The sequence below is a fragment of the Mustela erminea genome, chromosome X (genome assembly GCF_009829155.1).
Source record: "Mustela erminea isolate mMusErm1 chromosome X, mMusErm1.Pri, whole genome shotgun sequence".
Lineage (NCBI taxonomy): Eukaryota > Metazoa > Chordata > Mammalia > Carnivora > Mustelidae > Mustela > Mustela erminea.
Window position 1 is genome coordinate 11754705 of NC_045635.1, and position 21252 is coordinate 11775956.

General features: G+C 45.8%; 1 protein-coding gene across 5 annotated transcripts in view; it reads right to left on the reverse strand.

The window, feature by feature from the left end:
- CLTRN (collectrin, amino acid transport regulator) overlaps positions 1-20495 on the reverse strand; it is a 43377-nt gene extending 22882 nt beyond the window's left edge. Inside the window, exons 1-5 of one of the 5 annotated variants that reach the window (XM_032331800.1) lie at positions 20223-20495; positions 14144-14302; positions 12884-12992; positions 11184-11242; positions 7042-7127 (exon numbers count right to left, since the gene is read on the reverse strand). In XM_032331800.1, coding sequence (XP_032187691.1) covers positions 7042-7127; positions 11184-11242; positions 12884-12890 — 152 coding nt within the window. In that variant the 5' untranslated portion in view covers positions 12891-12992; positions 14144-14302; positions 20223-20495. Of the gene's footprint in view, positions 1-7041; positions 7128-11183; positions 11243-11544; positions 11868-12883; positions 12993-14143; positions 14303-14420; positions 14441-20222 lie in introns of those variants that run through there. The other 4 variants (XM_032331801.1, XM_032331799.1, XM_032331797.1 and 1 more) reach the window with 4 other exon arrangements.
- Positions 20496-21252: the final 757 nt, after the last annotated feature.

Here is a 21252-nt window from a genome sequence, read left to right on the forward strand (position 1 = left end):
CCACTGTTTCTATGATATTCCAAGAGAGACAAACCCAGCAAGTAAATAAGGCCAAGACCAATTAGGAAAGGGGCGAATGAAAGGAGGGAGACTGCTTCCCCAGAACATTGTTTACTCAACCACAGTTGTTGAAACAACCCAGGAATACCCTCTCTAGCCCCGGAGCAGAAGAGCACTCCTGAATACAGAGCAGGAAGGGGTCGCCCAGAGGAAGTGTCAGTGTGATGCAGGTTGGTACTAAAAGGGGAGAAACATGAAGCCTGATCCTACAGACCAGTAGGAATGTACGTAGCAACCACAGGATACAAATTCCTCCCATTCTGGGTTATGTCAACTAGTGTGACTTCTCCCTGGTCTTTCTTCCAAATGTGACCATACTGAATGTCCCCTAAATTTTACACAGAATGAAAAATTACACAACAAGCACTTACTGAGCTACACATGTCTTTGTCAAGTTTGTTCTGATGTGTTCAGTAAGCTGAAATGCCTAAACCTTTGAAGTTCTCATCCTAAGAACAAAATGTCTAAAGCTACATAGAGCGGCAAATGGTAACTAGACTTCTGGTGGGGATCACGCTGCAGTCTGTACGAAGACCACTGCGTTCTGGTGTCCACCTAAACCAACCTGATGCGGCAGGTCAGACACTTCAATTTCAAAACCAAGTAAATAAACTGAAAGGCCAGGAGCACAGCTAAATAGAAACCCTACATTTTCAAGATTGTAAATAGAGATTGGTCCGATGGAATTATCGGAATTCACTTCAATAATCATTTCGTCCAACTCTTTTACAAAGTACTAATATTTATACATATTCAAACGGCTTCTCAAGCAAAGCCCTGAAAAGGTAAAAATGTCCACTCCGTTTCCTCAAGTGTAGAAAGCCCTGGTTTTACACTAATCCTCTGCGATTTGGCTCTACTGCCGTTTCTCCTCAATGGCGCCAGACAGGGCCAACTGCATCCGAGGGGAGGTAAGAATCAGGCTCTTGTTTCTGGAAATCAAAGGACTAAAGAGGAGCCGGGCTGCTGTTTTACAAGCACAAGACCATTAATCCCCTTACTGTGGACAAAACAGCACATTGTTCCTTTTCAGATCACAAGACTTATTCCTGAATAATTAGGCACAGGAAGAAATCCATTCCGTGCCCTACACCATGAGATTCAGAAAGAAAAGGCCATGCCTGAGTCAGACTTCTCCCTCTCGTGCTAAAAGTTGACAAATTACCCTAAAAGCCAACATTGGACGAACTCGGCAGGTGCATTTCCCAACTTGCTTGGGAAGTAGACTCGAGTATCACCTTCGGTTACATTTCCCTAGAAACTACTTTCAACATTTACACATTTCTCTGAAACTAGTTTACAAAATCTGGCCTAAACCTTACTGTAACAACTTCAAAACCCCTAGCTGCCATCTTGGAATTCACAAGAGATCTTCACATAACCTGACCTCATGAAACCAGAACTTTCTGTCCTTGCCATTTGCCCATACATCTTCCATTCTGCTTTTAAGAAAACCTGGGGTGGGGGCGTTCCTAGGTGTGTCAGTCAGTTAAGCGGCTATCTCTTGATTTCAGTTCATGGCATGATCTCAGGGTCACAAGACGGAGCCGCACGTCGGGCACCTCGCTTGGCCCAGAGTCGGCTGGAGATTTTATTCTCCTCCTCCTCCTGCCCCTCGTCACGCTTGCTCTGTCTCTCTCTCTGAAATAGATAAATTAGTCTTAAAAACAAACAATAAGGAACATCCAGGAAGTAGGAAGCAAATCACTTGACAGCAGGGTTCCAGTAAGGACTTGGAAAGCTTCTGTACCTCCCGTTCCTGCGCCGTCCCATCACGTCCCCCAGGCCCCGCTTCCTCTGCGGGCGCTGCGCCCAGGGAGACCCGGCTTTACCCACCGTCCCGGTGTCAGGGCCGGGCCCGCAGGCGGCTGCGCCACGAGGTCCCCCGTTCTGCGGGGACAGCCGCAGCCACAACGGCGCACGGGCTGCCTCGGCTGACCGCAGCGCACAGAGAGGCTCTGTCCTCACACGCTGGCCTCGGGCGGCTCTGTCAGCTCTTTCTCCGTCGGTCCTTGACAGCGTCTGGGGCGAACCACGCAGCTTTCCCGTCCCTTCTGCTTATGAAAGAGCTCGGGGCGGTGGCATCCGAACTCGGATCCAAACCGTCTTCCCGCCTCGGACACAGCCGCTCTCCGTCCTGTGCCCCACTGCCCTCCTGTCCCCGCGGCCCCCCAGCCCCACCGTCTCCCCATGTGTCCCCCACCCACGTCATTCTCGCTCCTGTAGGGACGGAAGGGAGGACGGAGAGGGCTGGGGGCATCTGCCGAAGGGAACAGCAGGGCTCTTGTCCCTTCGCCGGGGCCCTCTGTGGACGCCCCAGGCTGCTCCGCCGTCCGGGGTCCTCCCCTCTGCTGTGGTGGGCGCCCTCAGCTTCCCCACTCAGGGCGCCTCAGGGGCCCCCGCTGCGCTCTGGCCAGCGTCCTCCAGCCCACCCCGTGCTTGGCCTCCGGCGGGCCCGTCCAGCCTCACCGGCCTGCTCTCCTGGCCCCGCAGGCAGGGAGTCCTCCCGGCTCCCTCCGGCAGCCTCCGCTGGCTCCCAGGGATACAGCGGCGGGGGGGCAGCCGCTGGCAGAGCCGTCCTGTCGCCCCGTCCCTGGAGCCTGGGACAGCCTTCCCCCTTCGGACTTCTCCAGCCACAAGGCAGGCCCTGTGTCTGCTCCCCCGCACACCCTCAGGGACGGGGCCCCCGGCGTGCATGGCGAGGGAGTGACATGCCGGTGTCTCCTCTATAGACTCTGAGCAGTTCGAGGCCTGCCTTGAGGCAGACGGGCCCGAGCAAAAGTGTCACTCAGAGCACATAATGGCTCGTGGGGCGCGGGCAGCAACTCATTGGGGTGGGCCCTGCTGTCGGCACCCCTCCAGGCCGCACCTGCCTGTGCGCTGGCACCCGCTCCCGGCCGGCCCTGTCCTCCCGGGAAGGGACAGGAGATGCCACAGCCCTCTCTGCCTGGCCACACCCCTGCCTATCCGGCCCTCTGGCTTTCTCTCCCACTGCCTGCTGGCTGAGGGGGACTGGACCCGTCCCGCTGCCTGTTGGTCCTGTGTGCACGTAGCCAGGACCCATCTCTCTAGCAGGAACACCCTCTTGCGTTGTCAGTCGAGGTTGCAGCGGATCAAGGCTCTGCCAGCCACGGGTCGCCAAGTACGCAAAAGCGTCCTCAGGAGCTCCTGCGCTTGCGTCACTGGAGGCCGTCGGGCTCGATGTAAGAGACGGGGTGAGGACTGGGTAAAGGGCTACGACAACTAGAGTTTTCGTTCTTCTGATCTGATTTGATTATCCTCAGTGCATTACCTTTTACATTTTCCATTCTGTCCGTCTCAGTAACTTCTAGTTTTCTGCAACATTCATAAAATAAGCCACGAGGAGAAAGAAGGAAACAGTGATGTTCCAGATGGGATCCCTGAAGCCATCCTGGAGACCGCTACTTGCCTCCGGGTCGGTCCACCAGGGCTGCTCTAACAAACGCCCCAGACCCGGCGGCTTAAACAACGGAGATTTATTGTCTCTCGGTCCGGAGGCTACAAGCCCAGGATCGGGGTGCTCAGGGTCCGTTTCTTCTAAGGCTCCTTTCTTTGGCTTGTGGATGGTTGTCCTCTCCTGTCTTACCGGGCTCCGTCTGTGCACACCTGCGTCCCCATCTCTTCTTGTAAGGACGCCATTCCTACTGGACCAAAGCCCACCTCTGTGACCTCGTCGTACATTCATCACCTCTTCAAGGACCCTATCTCCAAATACAATCCCACTCTGAGCTGCTAGGGCTGTGGACTCGATCATAAGCATTTTGAGGGGATGCAGTTCTTCCGAGAGCCGCTACCCCCCAGCATTTATTTTGTCCCGCCCTGGCACCAGAAGGCCTTTGTAAGGCAGAAGAGTTAAAACCTGAGCCGGCTGCCAAGCCACTGGCATCTTCTGTCCACCCACCCGCCGGAGAGGCGGCCTCTCTGCAAAGTTTTTCTCAATGCTGTCTTGCATTCTGGGGGGCCCTTTCCCATGGAGAAGCCCGTTCATGTAGGGATGCAGCCTTCTTCATGGCCGCGCGTGGAGAATGGGATCAGCAAGTGAATTGCATTTTAAACACTCCCGATTCATGAGGCGGCCCTCATCACTCCGCCCCCCGACAGCAGTATTGCTGGTACTCATTCTGCCTATGGCCTACAGAAACATCTGTTGACCCTTGATGGAGTTTTGCACGTTCTGACTTTCAATGGGCATTGGCAATAATGCCTTCTCCATAGCATATACAAGTGAGATGCATCTGCCGAGTAAACAACATCAGACATTCGCAAACGTACACAATGTTGCAAGTGAAAAAAATGCAATTGGGAATTCCTCAAAATTCATCTAAAATGTTACATGTTTAAATTAACTCTTCCTATGAATGGAAACATCTGATTTAACATAGTCATTAGTAAGGTTCAATGCAGGCACCCAGAGGAAGAAACGGTCTGAGCAGCAGAGCAATGTGTAAACCTGGGGACGAGAAGAGCTGAAGATAAAGAGACTGTCTGGGGAGGGGCTGCATTCGAAGATGACAAGATGGCTTCTGGTTTTTTCTTAAATTTTTCCTTTTCAATTTTTTGCAAAGCAATCACCTAATTTTTTTTTAAGATTTTATTTATTTATTTGACAAAGACACAACGAGAGAGGTAACAGAAGCAGAGGAAGTGGGAGAGGGAAAAGCAGGCTTCCTGCTGAGCAGGGAGCCCGACGCAGGCCTGGATCCCATGACTCCGGGATCCTGATCTGAGCCGAAGGCAGATGCTTAATGACTGAGCCACCCAGGTGCCCCGAATCACCTAATTTTTATGAGAAAAGTTGTAATGTAGTTGTAATAAGAATGTGCAGTTTAAAAGGCATATGACAAGCACAAATAGATTTTTTTCTGAAACTCTATAAAACAGGAACAGAATTCACTTTGGACACAATTTCATTTTACTATGTAACTCCTTCTTCTAATTTTTTGAATCATGTGAATATATTACCTATTTTTAAATATATATGTGTGTACATACATCTATCATATGCTTATTTTGCTTCCCCAAATGCCACTCTTTTGTTTCATTCTTTTTTTTTAAGATTTTATTTATTTATTTGACATATCACAAGCAGGCAGAGAGGCAGGCAGAGAGAGAGGGGGAAGCAGGCTCCCCGCTCAGCAGAGAGCCTGATGTGGGGCTCGATCCCAGGACCCTGAGATCATGACCCTGAGATCATGACCCCAGCTGACGGCACAGGCTTAAACCACTGAGCCACCCAGGCACCCCTGTTTCATTCTTTATATTCAGAGCCCATGCATATTGTGGGTTTGAGGGAGGTCAATAAATAGTGATCCTCTTTGTCAGGTTCTGAATCCTTACAGAATTAAGACAAAAGAATAAAGCAGGGGCGTCTGGGTGGCTCAGTCGGTTAAAGCCTCTGCCTTTGGCTCGGGTCATGATCTCAGGGTCCTGGGATGGAGCCCCACATCAGGCTCTCTGCTCCGCCTGGAGCCTGCTTCCTCCTCTCTCTCTGCCTGCCTCTGCCTACTTGTGATCTCTCTCTCTCTGTCAAATAAATAAATAAAATCATTAAAAAAAAAAAAAAGAATGAAGCAGATAGGATACTAAAAAGGCCAGGGTGGAAGACATAACATTAGTCGGAAGGTGAGTTTTCTTCCTAATCGCAAAACTCCTGAAAGGAGGTAATTCATCGACAGTGTCCAGGTAGAACTGAGCTGGGGCATCTATTGCACATGCCGGAGTAATATACATGGTATTGAACAGCTATATGCTATGGCGCCGACCAACAGAAACCGTCCTCCTCTGTACGTAGCACACCCAGCCTTACAGCTGCATGGGCCTGCCCCTGCACGGACTGATTCTGCACTTAGTGGAGGGAGTAGCACAGAAGAATGCCTGCTGTCTGCGGGCACAGAAGGGAACCCGGGGAGAGCTGCTCCTTCCGGCTCACCAATCATCAGCCATTTCTCCTCTCAAGGGGAAGAAGGAGAGAGGGAATAGACAGAAACCAGAAGTGGTACCAGAATCACAAACAGAGATAGAAGGAAACATGCCAAATAGAGACCATGCCTCTGGAAGAACAGAAAAAAAATGTGAAACTGTGAAAAGTTTTTACTAAAGCTTCTAGGAAAATAACCAAGGTACTATGATAGATGCCAACAGTGGGATGAACCTATACAGGTGTATTTCCAAGATGAGTGCTGTGGCCTGACTTGTTCCCCCTCCCCCAAATTCCTATATTGAAGCCCTAACCCCACCCCACCCCACGCTCCCGGAACTGTACGTGGAGAGAGGGCCGAGGAAGAGATAGTTACAGTTAAATGTCATCATAAGGGTGGAGTCCTCATGGGATTAGTGTCTCATCCGAAGAGACACTGGAGAGCTCACTCTCTCTTCCCTCCATGCTCCCCCAACAAAGAAGAGGTCGTGTGAGAGCACAGTTCTAGCGGTGTCTGCCAGGCAAGAGAAAAAGCCTCAGAAAGAAATCTGCCTTGCCTGAGCACTGCGAGCTTGGCCTTGGAGCCTCCGGAAGTGTGAGTAATAGGTGTCTGTTACTTAAGCCAACTGGTGTGTGGCATTTTGTTACCGCAGCAGTCCTAGCAAACTAACGCAATGAGAGCAGAATTCTTTTCTCCTTTCCTTCCTTCCTTTTTCCTTTCCCTTCACCCCTTTATCCCTTCCTTCCTTCCTTCTTTCTACCTATCTACAGGACAAGCTAATGTATACAACAGGAAAGTAGAACAAGCTTATGACACATGACCACATCTACAAGTTTTTATCATCTTACTGCCTACTGAACAAAGAGCACTGTTGGAACATGGGACAGGCTGCAAGGTGAACCAGATTACAAAATTTTTAAATGTTACAATGTGAATCCTTTCCAAAAATTAGGTTAATTATTTTCCAGATAGAATTTTGAATTAATGCATGTCTCAAGTATCACTGCAAATAACCAATTAAGATTTTTTACTATTTACTTACTCTGTTGTTTCTCTGTTGGGAACCTTCCTCATGGAGAAAGCCACCATTGCTTTGAAAAGATATTCCTCATTTGTATCCCAGGCATACTAAAAGAGAAGTAAAACAGAAAATGTAAAAGGCTTAGGATAAAAAAAAATGGTCCTCTTGGAATCTAACTGTGACCACAGTGGTGGTGTTAATCAGTGCCTGTCCCTCTCTCTCTCTCTTTCTCATCTTCCTCACACACTAAAGACCAGAAGCCAAGATAAATCACGTCATGGTAATGTTCAGGATGAGCTTTCTTGGACATTCTGTCATTCCAAGTGTGGTGCACTTTCCATTGCATTATCTTCTTCAAGATCTGCAGTGTTAGTAGCCAGTCAACAAAGAGCGCATTCGGACATCATATTCTGGACATACACGGTTGGTTCCCTTCCTCCCGTACTCTTTCCTCAGTTGCCTTTCCTTTCCTAACATAGGTACAATTTTTCTTTCCATTTTCTTAGCTGGAAACTTGAGTGTGTGCATATTATGGACTGAATTGTGCCCCCCCCAATTTATATGTTGAAGTCCTAACCCCTAATACCTTACAATGTAACAGTATTTGGAAACAATGTCTTTACAGTGGTGATTAAGTTTAAATGAGGTCATTAGGGCAGACCCTAATCCAATATGGACTGGTGTCCTTCCAAGAAGAGGAAACTTGGACACAGCCACATATAGAGGGAAGACAATGTGAAGATACAGAGAGAAGACAGTCATCTACAAGCCAAAGCGAGAGGCCTAGAATAGATCCTTCCCTTACACACCTCAGAAGGAATCAACCCTGCTAATACTCTGAGCTTGGACTGCCAGCCACCAGAACTAAGATAAAATACATTTCTATTGTTTAAGCCCCCCAAGTCATGGTACTTTATGACAGCAGCCCTGGAAACTAATGTGGCTGACCACATATTTTAGGTGAGGAATCAAGTGGAACTGGACAAAGTCACACAACAGGGTTGTTTAACTCTTAAGTTCATGATGACCTACTCCCCAATTGCCTGGAAATCCCTCAGGTCTCCATCATTTTCTCTCTCTCATGGCTCACGACGGCTATTTCAAACCTCTTTCAGCTCCCCACCTCCACCAAACTCAAACCTCATACTCACTAGATGCTTCTTATTTTTTTTTTTTTAAGATTTATTTATTTGAGGGAGAGAGAGACAGAGCACGAGCAGGGGGAGAGGTAGAGGGAGAGGGAGAAGCAGGCTCCCCGCTGAGCAGGGAGCCTGATGCTATGCGGGGCTCCATCCCAGGACCCTAGGATCATGACCTGAGCCAAAGGTAGAGGCTTAACTGCCTGAGCCACCCAGGCACCCGTCACTAGATGCTCTTGTCTCATAATTTAGAGATACATCTCAAGTCATCAATTTAAACTCCCCCATCCTCCTGACACCAAACAAAAAACTCCCTCTGTAGACATATATGCTGTCCACGTGGTCCCCCGGAAGGCCGATGCGGTGTTTCTCCTCCTATCAATGGCTATTTCATCCGCTTGTATTAGGAACACTTCCCTTCCGCCCTTCTCAGGATCTAAGGGTACAGCTTCCCCTCTCCTCTGTACATGAGACCCTGGCTTTTAGCCACGCTCAAGCCTTCCCATTAAAACGGCACCAAAACCAAATCACTGACCTCAATCCTTCTTCCTCTATCTACTGCTGTCTGTCTCCTGCCCTTCACAGCCAACAGCCTTAAAAGAGTTGTCATACTTGCGTTTTTACCTGTTTGCCACCCACTTATTCTCAGCTCCCTCCATTACCTGCTTTCCAGTTCCGCCACTCCACAAAGATGGCTCTCTCTACAGTTACCAGTGACCTCCACATGACTCAACCTAACCAGTGGCTTTCAGTCCCACCTTGCTTGATCTGTCAACAGCACGCTGATGAACACTTCCTCCGACCTGAAGCACTCTCTTCCCCTTTGTGATACGCATTCTGGTTTTCCTCCTGTCCCTTTGTCCCCTGCGTAGGTTCGCACTCTCCTATAAGGGTTTCAGGTTTCAGAGAACCTCAAAACTCTATGCTAGAGCTTCCCCTCTTGTCACTCTGTACTTTCTCCCTCACACTGTCATCTACTCCAGGCTTCCATTATCACCGTCACGTGAACGAGCCAGCACCATATCTCAAGCCCGCCCTGTCCTTGCTTATTCAGAAATACCTCATGCTCAGCAAGTCCAAAATTAAAGCCATGATTTTCTTGTCTGTGCCTGCTTCCCTGGCTCATAAGTAGGTCATCATCCATTCAGCTACATAATTAGAAACTAAAGCATCATCCTTGGGGGCCTGGGTGGCTCAGGTGGTTACGCCGCTGCCTTCGGCTCAGGTCATGATTGTAGCGTCCGGGGATCGAGCCCCGCATCAGGCTCCCTTGCTCTGCAGAGAGCCTGCTTCTCCCTCTCCCTCTCCCTCTGCCTCTAGCCCTGCTTATGCCGCGCCCTCTCTCCCTCTCTGTCAAATAAATAAATAAAATATTTTTAAAATAAATAAGTAAAGCGTCACCCTTGACTCCTCCCTCCCCCTTTCTCCTTTCTACTCTTGGCCCCCGCGGTCTGCCTTCCACACTGTGACCAGGGTGTTTTCCAACCATTCTATAACAACATCTCTTTCAGAAAACTCACGCTGGCTTTAAAGATAATCTCAAAACTTCCTAACCCAGTCCACATACTCTTCAGCCCGCTCTCTGCTTTCTGCCCGAACTCAGCACACGCCAGGCTCTACCGCCCTGCTCCAGCGCAGAGACCTCAGCCTCCGTCCACCTCATACTCTCACTAAGTTCCTTCCTGTAACAAGCCTTTGCATGTTCTGTACCCTCTGCCCTGTGTTCTTTTATCCTCTGGCTCACCTCCGCCCAGACTTTTAGACTTCACAGCAAATGCCAAGAACTAAGGCCCCCGACAAGGCCAAAGCCCCCAGGTACTTCTCCTTCCTGTAATACCTGTCAAGATCGCACATTTCCATTTCGTTTACCGAATGTTTCATGGGCAACCAATCTTCCTGATACCATGAGCTCCACGAAAGCTGGGACAAGCCCGATTTATGTGCCATCGCATCCCAGCAGCCAGTATGGTGCCCACCCTTGGAGGACCCTGGGATACACAACCACACACTGGTGGAGAGAGTAGATTCTACAGTCAGACAGCCTGGTTCAAATCTCACCTCTTTGTCATTTGCTGACCTGAGCTCCTGAGCAAGCTGCTTAATTTCTTTGTACCTCGGTTTTCTCCTCTACTCCATGAGGGCGGGCATGGCTGTACTACCTCCCTCAAAGGGCTGTTGTGGGGACTGCAGGAACTGATGTAAGTCAAGTGCTCAGAAGAGTCTCTGCTGGAAAGTAAACTAAGTTCTGAATAAATGCTGGGCGCTGTAATGATCCTTACTCATTGAATGAATAAAATAACCCGTTGGTGGATAGGCCTGCAAACAGAATCCGTACCTCTAACTTCCTTAGCACTCTTCAATTGCTTCTACCCCAAGTCATCTTATTATCGCCTACTACTAGGGAAAGTCTTCACAGACCACACGGGGATACCCAAACTAGAAGTGCACAAATCATCTCATTAATTCCACAGATCGTATTGTTCTTATAGCTATGTGAGCCTCATGAGTATTTTTTAACTTCAATTTCATAAACATGTATTTCACGTTGTTACTCTGACATTTGAGAAGAACTGGAGGAACTTCACATTAGAACTAGAAACTTTTCATGCTATGAAAAATCTGATGTGGGAACAATGCCACCTTTGCGTGGACTAGAAGACAGAGGCAGACAAAATCCTAATGACCGCAAAGGTGTGCAGAGCCGGCCCAGACCTGAGTGCGGGCCTCGGGCCCTCGGGCCTCCGCCACCCGCCCCCTCCACTGTGCTTGGCTGAGATGCTCCAGTTTGCTACACTGTTGTGTGTCATACAAAGCTTCACAGATTTTCTAGCACACACCGCAGATTAAAGACTTGAGGCAAAATCATTTTTTAACAATTTCCACTTTACTATTTTTTAACTTTAAGACCATATCTGATTTGAGGTCTTTAGGATCAAACTATTATGAGTTTAAGATACGAGGTAGAGGCTCATTACTAGAGAAAGTAGTGTTATTACAAAATGAACATGCAGGTTCTTCACTTACTGCTTTATCTCCCAGAGCTGTTCTGATACTCAGTCTTACTTTAAAAGCATTTTCTGCATCTGCCAGAAAGAAAAGGGAGCAGTGTGTGATGATAAAAATCTGCCAAAACATCAAGTCCAAACATTTAATCAACTCAAATCAACAGAACACAGATCTTCAAACTGCCCCTGAAACTGAAAGTTTAACTACAAGCACCTTAGCCCGTTCAAACTTTTCCTTCAAACTCATAAAACAGTCACAGTCCCAACTTTCAAGCCACAACACGTCTGCGGATTTAGGAAAATAAAGAGGTCATTCAGTCGAAGATTTGTCAATCATTTAGAAAACTGTTACCCTATTCTTAAGTTTCAAGACCACATACCTGGTTGACACAGTTCAGCACGAACAGCAGTCACCAGGAAAAAGAGCAGGCACAACATTCTTTCAGGGTCGAAACACCAGGCAAACGTATGGAAAAAACTCTGCCCTCCACTTAAAGCTGCCTTAGCCATTCTGTGACCCGGATTAGAATATCAGAGAAACAAGCGAGCCGCCACCTAGAAGGTTTAATGATTAAACCCCATTATTTGGGTTAATACTTACAGAGAAGCAGCCCATCTCCTGTCAGTTATTTACCAAAATCTGTTTGGAAAACGGATTAGTTGTCCTTTCTGAACTCTACCTCCAGCGGCTGCTTCCTCTGCTGACTTGAGAGGGAATCCGCCTCCGCCCCTTCTGTGGTCCCCTGGCTAAGGGCGCCATGGAAAGAACCCAGCCCTCTCTGAATGGTTTCCTCGGCCTCACCTTTCCACCTTCCCCGGGCTAAAATAGCCGGTCCTTGATAAGCTCCCTTCATGTGGAAAACAAACATCACCCCTTTCTATCTCTGGGGAACAAAAGACACCCTTCCAAGAATGGCCTCACCTGACTCTCACCTCCACAGGTAAACATCCGGGGAGCGCTCCCACCTCAAAGGGAATCATTCTGGTCAGCCCTAAGTTCTGGCGGTTGTGTAGATTCCAAGTTAATGGTACAGAGCGGTGCTGTCCAGTGGAACATTCTGCGATGATGGAAATGTTCTATATCTGCACTATCCAACTTGGTAGCCGTAGGTGACCACTGACCACCTGGAATGGGGCTGGGCTGCAGAGAAACTCAATTTTCTATTAATTTAATTTATGTAGAAACATGTGACTAGCAACCACGTTGGTCAGCGCGACAGAGAACAGTCATTAAGAGCTTCCCGCCATGAACTAGGTTTGCTGGATTCTCTCATCCTCAAAACAGCACCTCCCAGTCGCTGTTGCTGGAATCATCTCAGACGCCAGGGAAACGAGGATCTGGTGTTCGAGGCAGCGGTGGCCATGGGAGGAGGGAGTGGGTGTCACCAGAACCCCGCCTGCGCCGCACTGACCTGCCCTGGGCCTTCACTGGTCAGCCTTGGTCAAAACTGAAAAGGCAACAGGGGTGCCCCGGGGGGTCTGTCAGTTAAGCATCTGCCTTGGGCTCAAGTCATGATCTCAGGGGCCTGGGATGGAGGCCCGCATCTGCTCTCTGCTCAGTGGGGAGTCTGCTTCTCCCTCTCCCTCTGTGCTCTCTCTCTCTCTCAAATAAATAAGTAAAATCTTAATTAAAAAAAAAAAAAACAAGCTTGAAATTGCAACAAAGCCTCAGAGATGCTCTCGGGATTACCATAATGAGTGGAAGAGAGTCTCCCCTACCGGACATTCATGGATGTCAGCAGAAGCCGCCCAGGCAGGTTGATGTCAGGGCTTTCCTCTCTATCACGCTGCCCCTTCATGAAGTCAGTCCCCAGATTCCACGTCATTGCTTGAAAACCATGAAAGGAAAAATAAGACTGGGTGACCCTGATGGGTCACCTGATGTTGACCCTGATGTTAAATACAAAATGTGGATTTTCAAAGCCACCATGAGAGAGAGGTCAACAGCTACACTCCCGCAGCACTCCAAGAGTCCTGTCATTTCCCCGTCCTGGGCAGGCTGATGTTTTACCACAGATGACCCATTTCTGCTTGGTGACTCCACCTGAGGAAGCTTCTCTCTTCTCCCTCACCTTGGTCGCAAGGGCACAGAGTCAGGAAAGACTGGATCAGAGGGAGAGGCCACCAAAAGTTAGGCCCGTCATTCTAGCAATTTCACTATTAGGTGAAATGGAAATTTCCTAGAAGGGAGAGCTCACATAACTTAGTCCTGAAAAGAAAGTCAATCTAGATGAAGTTATCTGGGGAAATGTTAGACTAGTTTAAGTCAACATAGGAAAGAAAAGCCAGTAGATGGAGATTATAACAAAGCTAATTATTCGCATCAGGGAACAAAGCTATGTTAGAGACGAATCTGATTCAGCCTTCCCTGAGCCTTAAACTTCCCAAAAGTGTCAAATGTTTCTCTTTTGCTCTTAATCACATATGTGACTAGGACTGCAGACAGGAAAATGCTGAATTAGAGTTAAGTCATTCTTTGAAAAGCAAGGAAAGTTTCTTCCCTTTTGAATTATGATTTCTCTCCTTTTTCAAAATAAAATTCACCATTTATTAAACAATTTCTATGTGCCAGGTACTCTAGTAGTGCTTAATATAAACATGAGTTTTTAAAAAAATTATCCTTACTAAAACAGAATCGACATATGACATGTGAATTTCAGGTGTCCCAAAGAGTGACTCAACATTTATATACATCACAAAACGCTCACTACAGTAAGCATAGTTACCGTCTGTCACCACACACTTACTACAATTTTACTGACTACATTCCCTTTGCTGTACTTCCCTTTCACTATTCTATAATTTAGCGATGTTTGTTGTCTCATTTGAAAAATGACAGAGGAAAAAAAAAAGGCAGGAAAAACGAGCCACAGTTCTGTATAGAAAATACAGAAAAGCCAAAAGAGAAAAATACAAAATGCCCGTAACATCACCATCATGAATGACCAATGCTAATATATTTTGAGAGTGGAAACATACCTGCTTTAGCCTTGGCTCTTCTTGTGTGAAGCTCTTGTTCTGTCTCATTATCACAGCACTACCAGAATCGTAATGGTGGAATAACATGGACCCTTGTTCTCTTCCTTATTCTAATGGGAGTGCAGCTCTTCGGCTGGATCTGGTGGACCACTTTTAAATCTGATGAGTAGTGAGAGAAAAAGTCTCCTTTTACTAAAAATTATTTTTATCCAGAGATCATGTTGAATTTCATCAGCTGCTCTTCTAACATCTATTAATATGATCCTAGAGATCTTACCATTTGGTGCGTTTTACTAAAAAATTCCTTTACATGGATGCAACCCTTAGATAAGCTCAGTTTGAAGATACTCCTGGTCTTAATTGCTGTGTTTTTCCTTAGGTTTTTAAACCTATTTTTGTAGAATATCATTTAGGTTCCTTTTCAAGTGCTGATTGCTGAAATTTATTTTTTTCTAGCCCTTACATTATCATCCTGAAAATGGTATACAAAGATTTCTAATATCCTCTATGTTTACAAACACTTTAAAATGCCAAAGAAAATCGCAGAAGAAATGCAGAGTTGAAGAATCTGGTTCATACACATTTTAGGGGAAGAGCTCTTTGAAAACTTTCATTTCTTACATTGTCATTTACTTCAAGTTTCATGTTTCACTGAGTCCATTCTGGCTGTTTATAATTTCTAAGAAAGTCATTATTTCATCAAGATTTTCCGGTATTCTCATGGACTTTCTACAGTATTTCCCATCAAATATCTAAATTCATTGCTATATTCCCTTTGCACGTTCTAGTAAACATATTAGTTTTTTCTCATTTTCCATTATTCTCGACAGAGATTTGTCTAGTTTTGTTGTCACTTAATCAAAGAACAAGATTTCACATTTAATTTTCAAGCCTTTTTTTGTGCTTTCTGAGTCATCGATTTTTTTTTTTTTTTAAGTCCTTACTCCTGTTGTCATCATGCTGGTTTTCTTGTTCTTCTTATAACTCTTGGATTGACAAATAGGCTTATGCATTTTTAGTCTTTCTTGGTTAATAATGAAAATATCTGTGGCTATGAATTTTCCTTGGAGTATTGTTCTGGCCACATGACATAAGTATAGATGTACAGTGAGCTCACACTTATTTTCTAAAGAGTCTGTAATTATAGTTTCAATTTTCCTATATCCCAGTGTTTGCTTAGAAAAGTATTTGACAGTAGTAAAATTGGTAGCAGCCCAAAAGACAATCATGAAAAATATCAACTTTTATAGTCCTGTCAGTTGAACAGAAAAGGTATAATGGTAAAATAAGACACTGTCAATAACTCAATTTAAAACATGAAAATTCTTACAAGGTATGGGTCACTTAGAACATGCTAAAACTTTTTAAAGTTGTTCTTGCCTCTTAACATACTGGGTTTTTTTCTTCCACTTATAAAAATCTTGCACAAACTTGCTCTTTATTTTCACACAGAATTTGAACCTCCAGAGAATTAAATTAAACTAAATTAAATTAAACCTCCAGAGAATTCATACCAAACTTGCTTCATATAAAGCTCATCTCTGCAATTTCACATACAGGAGGTCCAGAATTTACCAGTAACAGTGGTAACGATGACAAAGAAAGCAGTTTCAATTGTTCTGAATATGTTACTATTTACTCCCAACGTTCGGAGTTTAGAGAACAAAGATAAAAAATTGAGATTACTGTTTCCGTGAGCAATACAGAAGGCACCGGGTCTCCTGAGACAGGATAAAGAAATTGATTTCTCTGTGTTTTTTCCTGCTCTACAACACTATTGAAAAACAGTTTCTCAGTACTTAACTATTGATCTACTGCTCTGAAGGGTAAATTAAATATGAGATCACACAAAAAAAACCCACGTATGTCATTCTTTTGATGCATGCAAGGTGCTTTTTAAAGTTCATCAGAGTGCAAGCGGGCCTCATCCCACCTCTGTCCTTTGTGTGTGCTTCTTTCCACACCGCTTTCTCAAGTTCAATACAGTGAATTTTCATTTTTTACCTTTAAACTTCTTAACCATCATTCCACGTCTACCTCAATGATCATCTCCTTTGAGAAACCTCTGTTTTGGGATGCCTGGGGGGGTTAAGCATCTGCCTTCAGCTCGGGTCCTGATGGTCCTAGGACTGGGATCAAGCCCCACATCTGGCTCCTCAATCAAGCGGGGAGCCTGCTGCTCCCCCCTGCTTGTGCTGACAAATAGATAAAATCGAGCCCCACATCGGGCTCTCTGCTCAGCGGGGAGTCTGCTTCCCCCCTCCTCTCTCTCTGCCTGCCTCTCTGCCTACTTGTGATCTCTATCTGTCAAAGAAATAAATAAAATCTTTAAAAAAAAAAAAAAAATTTTAAAAAGAGACACAGAGAGAAAGCTGTCTTTTGTTTTTGTTATTATTTGTTTTACGCTTGTCCAGTCCACTAACTTTTTCTTCTCTTCTTCTCCTGGGTTCCCACAGCATTTGTTCCCATTTGAGCGTGCACCTATTGCCAACATGATTTACTTTTGTGTCCTACAAATTTTAAGTTGCTGGAGAACAAGGACTATATTTGGTTTAATTTTGCATTTCTCATGGCCCATGAGTATTTGATAACTTAATAGAACTGAATTTACTTATTTGAATCATAAACTGACATTTGAAGAAGGTCAAGAATGCGGATATAAATCATGAGGTGCACTGCGATTTTTTTTTACATTCCTAGTCAGAGAAAACTTCTAGTATCTGCTAAATAAGGAATGCTGGGCTTTGGGATATGTTTGTCTCCACTTCCACACCTCTGCCCTTTTTAAGATGAAAAGAAATCTGAAGCCACAGTGTTTGGAAGGTTCATCAGATTTTGTAGGTTAATCAACAGCCATAACCATTACGAGCTTAGTCTTTTTATCCACAGCGTAACATTTTTCTAGTTCAGAGAAAGTTAATCACTACTGCTTAGAAATAAAGATTAATTTAGACAAGCTGAGTTGAGTGTAATTCTGCCAACTTTGTTTTTTTAATTAACATATATTATTTGTCTCAGGGGTACAGGTCCGTGATTCATCAGTCTTACACAACTCACAGCACTCACCACAGCACACACCCTCCCCGATGTCCATCTCCCAGCTACCTCATCCCTCCCGCAACCCTCAGTTTGTTTCCTGAGATTAAGAGTCTCTTATAGTTTCTCTCCCTCTCTGGGTTCATCTTGTTTCATTTTTCCCTCCCTTCCCCTATGATCCTCTGCCTTGTTTCTCAGATTCCTCCTATCAGTGAGATCATATGATAATTATCTATGACCATCTTATTTCCCTTAGCATAATACCCTCTAGTTCCATCCACATGGTTACAAATGGCAAGATTTCAGGAGGGGTTTTGATGGCTGCATAATATTCCTCTCTCTCTCTCTCTCTCTCTCTCTCTCTATATATATATATATATATATATATATATCACATCTTCTTTAGCCATTCATCTGTTGATGGACATCTAGGTTCTATCCATAGTTTGGCTATTGTGGACATTGCTGCTATAAACATCTAGGTGCACGTGCCTCTTCGGATCACTACATTTGTATCTTTAGGGTACTTTAAATTCTTAAATTAAGAATTTTAAGGGGCGCCTGGGTGGCTCAGTGGGTTGAGCTTCTGCCTTGGGCTCGGGTCATGATCTCAGGGTCCTGGGATTGAGCCTCACATCAGGCTCTCTACTCAGCGGGGAGCCTGCTTCCCCCTCTCTCTCTGCCTGCCTCTCTGCCTACTTGTGATCTCTGTCTGTCAAATAAATAAATAAAATCTTTTAAAAAAAGAATTTTAAGGACAGTTTTTAAATTTTTTTTAATTTTTATTTATGTTTTTAATTTCTTTTCAGTGTTCCAGAGTTCATTGTGTATGCACCACACCCAGTGCTCCATATGTTTCTTAAATGGAACGCTTGCGTGCCTCATCTCCTGCATGAAGACCAATGCATTAAAATGAGTCTCAGGTAGTAAAAGCAAGCTCTTACCAATATTTCTTCCTCTAACTCTTTCCAATATTGTTTGGGTGTTATATTAAGAGTATTCTCATGTTGTAAGCAAGTTATAATTTTTTTCCAAAATTATTATGGCCATGCTCTATGGAGCAGTATTTTTCACCTTCTATTTGGCAAACAGTGTCACCCAGTCACATTCAGCCCTGAGTATAGGTACTTCTTTTGCCAACCTATATAAAAAGATGGAGGGGCCATTGGGCCTTATATCTTTCAGGTTAGATGCTCTCATTTTCATAACAGAATCTTTACCCTCATTCTAATGGATATACAAAGCATATGAATTAATCAACATATCAAAGTTTCTGCCCTTAAATTCTGACCAGCAACAATGATACTGACCCTTCTACTGTCTGGAAATCGTCAACAGCTTGTAGTAAGAACTGCTGTTGGTGAGAACTGTTGTTTGTAAAGACATGCACACAACACCTTTATCACTGCAAATCAGAGATGCCCTATAGGTTGTTGCAGCCATGCATTCATCCTGCACCCGCAACAAACACTGTTAATCGACTACAGAACTTTTTCCTTTTGAGTGTGGACTCAACCATAAAGCTTCCCAATAGTTATTAAGTCAGTTGGCAAGTTGAAACTTACTTGCCATCATGGAGAATGATGATCTAAATGCTGCCCTGAAGGGGGTGGGTGGCTAGGTGGCTCAGATGGTTAAGTGCCTGCCTTCTGCTCCGGTCAGATCTCATTGAGCCCCTCGGTGGCTCCCTGCTCAGAGGGGAGTCCGTTTCTCTCCCCCACTCTGCTACTCCTCCGGCTTGTGCTCTTGCTCTCTGTCATATAATTGAAAACAATAATAAAATAAATGCTGCCCTGAATAAAGCCATAACACTGAGTGCCTGTAATTTCAAATGAACAGAAAAGTTTGGGTGGCTTATAGGATTGATTCAATACTTTGTGATTGCTGGCAACAGCGTACAATGAGGAGATCTGTATAAAAGTCCTTTTGCACTTGTCTCCTACTTAATTCCCAGTGCCATCAAGACGAGGAATCAAGATGTCCATTGGGACTAAAAATCAAGAAAACCTGCTTTTCAAAAACAAACAAACAAAAAAACTAAACAAATGTATGGAACTCAAGGGCACTATGCTAAGTGAAATAAATCAGACGGACAAAGACAAAAACCATAAGATCTCACTTACATATGAAACCTAAAAAAACAAAAACAAAAAACTGAACTCATACAGATAACAGATTGTTGGTTGCCAAAGTCAGGGAATGGGAGAAGGGCAAAATGGGTGAAAATGGTCAAAAGGTACAAACTTCCAGTTATAAAGTCAGTCAGTCATTGGCTGTAATGTACCGAATGGTAACCATAACTAATAATACTGTATTGCATATTTGAAATTTGCTAAGAGTAAATTTTAAAAAGTTCTCATCACAAGAAAAAAATTACAGCTAAGTATGGGGTCAGATAGTTATTGTGACCATTTCACAATATACGCAAATACTAAATCATTATGTTGTATACTTGAAACTAACATAATGTTATATGTCAGTTATACCTCAACTAAAAAAAGAGACCAGCACTTACCAAGCCCTTTTCTACCTATTCCAACCCCCTTACCACATCTTAATTTTCTCTTCAATTCTTGTATCATCCAAACCCAGCTTGGAAAACTTCAGACTGTAAGTCCCTTGAGACATGTCTTGACACTGGAACTTAGTACTCCATAAACACAATTTAAATGAATGCATAACTGAAAGGCTAACGGTAAGTGCCCTTCCCTCAGAAGTGCCCCATTCAGAGATTTCTGGACAGGGAAAAAAAAAAAAAAAAAAGCGGTAACCCCTCCACTTTTTTCTTGTGGACGCAGAATTGTAAAATGGAGGGAGTAAAGCTCTTTAATCCCAGAGCAGGGGGTCTACAGAGGTATAAGTGTTGTGCTGTCCCGACAAGCTCTAGATAGCAGGAAGGCACTATGCGCTTAGAAAAAGTCTTCTGAAGATGCCAGGAGGTAGAAGAATGTGCTTACTACTCCGTGCATCTGCCTAGCATTTAAGGTTGGTTGAAGGGCTGGAAGGAACACAGTTCCAGTCAGTGCCCAGTTAAGTTTCCTACCCGGTTGGAGCTGGGAGGAAATAGGAAGAAAGACTATTTTCAGACGAGGATTAGGGATCCAAAGACTTCTTTCACTTTATAAATGCCACTGACGTCCAGCTCTGAGGTGTAGGCTGTTTTCTCCGGAAACACAAGAGCCCCGCCCGCTCCTGAACAGCTTCCCGCGACCGAGTTCCGCCAGCAGAGGGAGGGCAGGGTGCGTGGACTGCTGAGAGCGGACCCAAAAGGGGGAGTCCTGAGAACCCAGGGAGCGGCCATGACGCAACGCCAGAAAACGCGGAAACCGGCACGAGGGTGGCCAATGTGGATCGTAGGGTCGTGCCGTGGGGCGCTGGGATTGGCCATGACGTAGGACCGTGGAAAGCAAGAAAGGAACGTGACGCGGCGTGGGGGGGCGGGGCATGGACACCGTGGGAAGGAGCGTGGGCTACGTTCTAGGTGGGAAGGGCGTGGCCTAGGCATCGCCCAGGGGCGTCGCCTGAGAAAGTTGGACGTACTGCGTGAAGGGCGTGGCGTGGCCGCTACGAAGGAGCGACAAAGCTGGTCGAGTCCGCGGAAAAGGTGAGCTCAGGCAAAGGACAGAGGAATTACCAAGTGGAAAGGAGGGATGTGGGCACAAGGGAGGGAACGTGGTGTCAGAGGAACGAGCGTGATTCAGGGGATAACACGCACGTGAAGATCTGTGGAAAGGCGAGGCCATGGAATAGCATACGGGACACAAACTACGTAACGGGAAGAAGGGCCGTGGTATAGGCGGAGCGCGAGGGCGTGACACATCCGTGAGGGCGTGACAAACATAGTCCAGCTCGAAGGAGGGGCGACCCAGGCGGAAGGCAGAGGCGCGGCCAAGTTAGTGCGCAGGCGCGTGGTCGCGGCTGCCGGCCTGGAGCGACGGCAGCAGAAGTGTAGCCAGGGCAGAGAACCAGTGCAGACCCAGGCTCTGGGTAGATGGAGAGAGTTTGGGCTCCGACGCGGTGAGCGAGCCCAAGGTGGGAGTTACCCTGCTTTGCCGGAAACTTGGGCTGGGGCC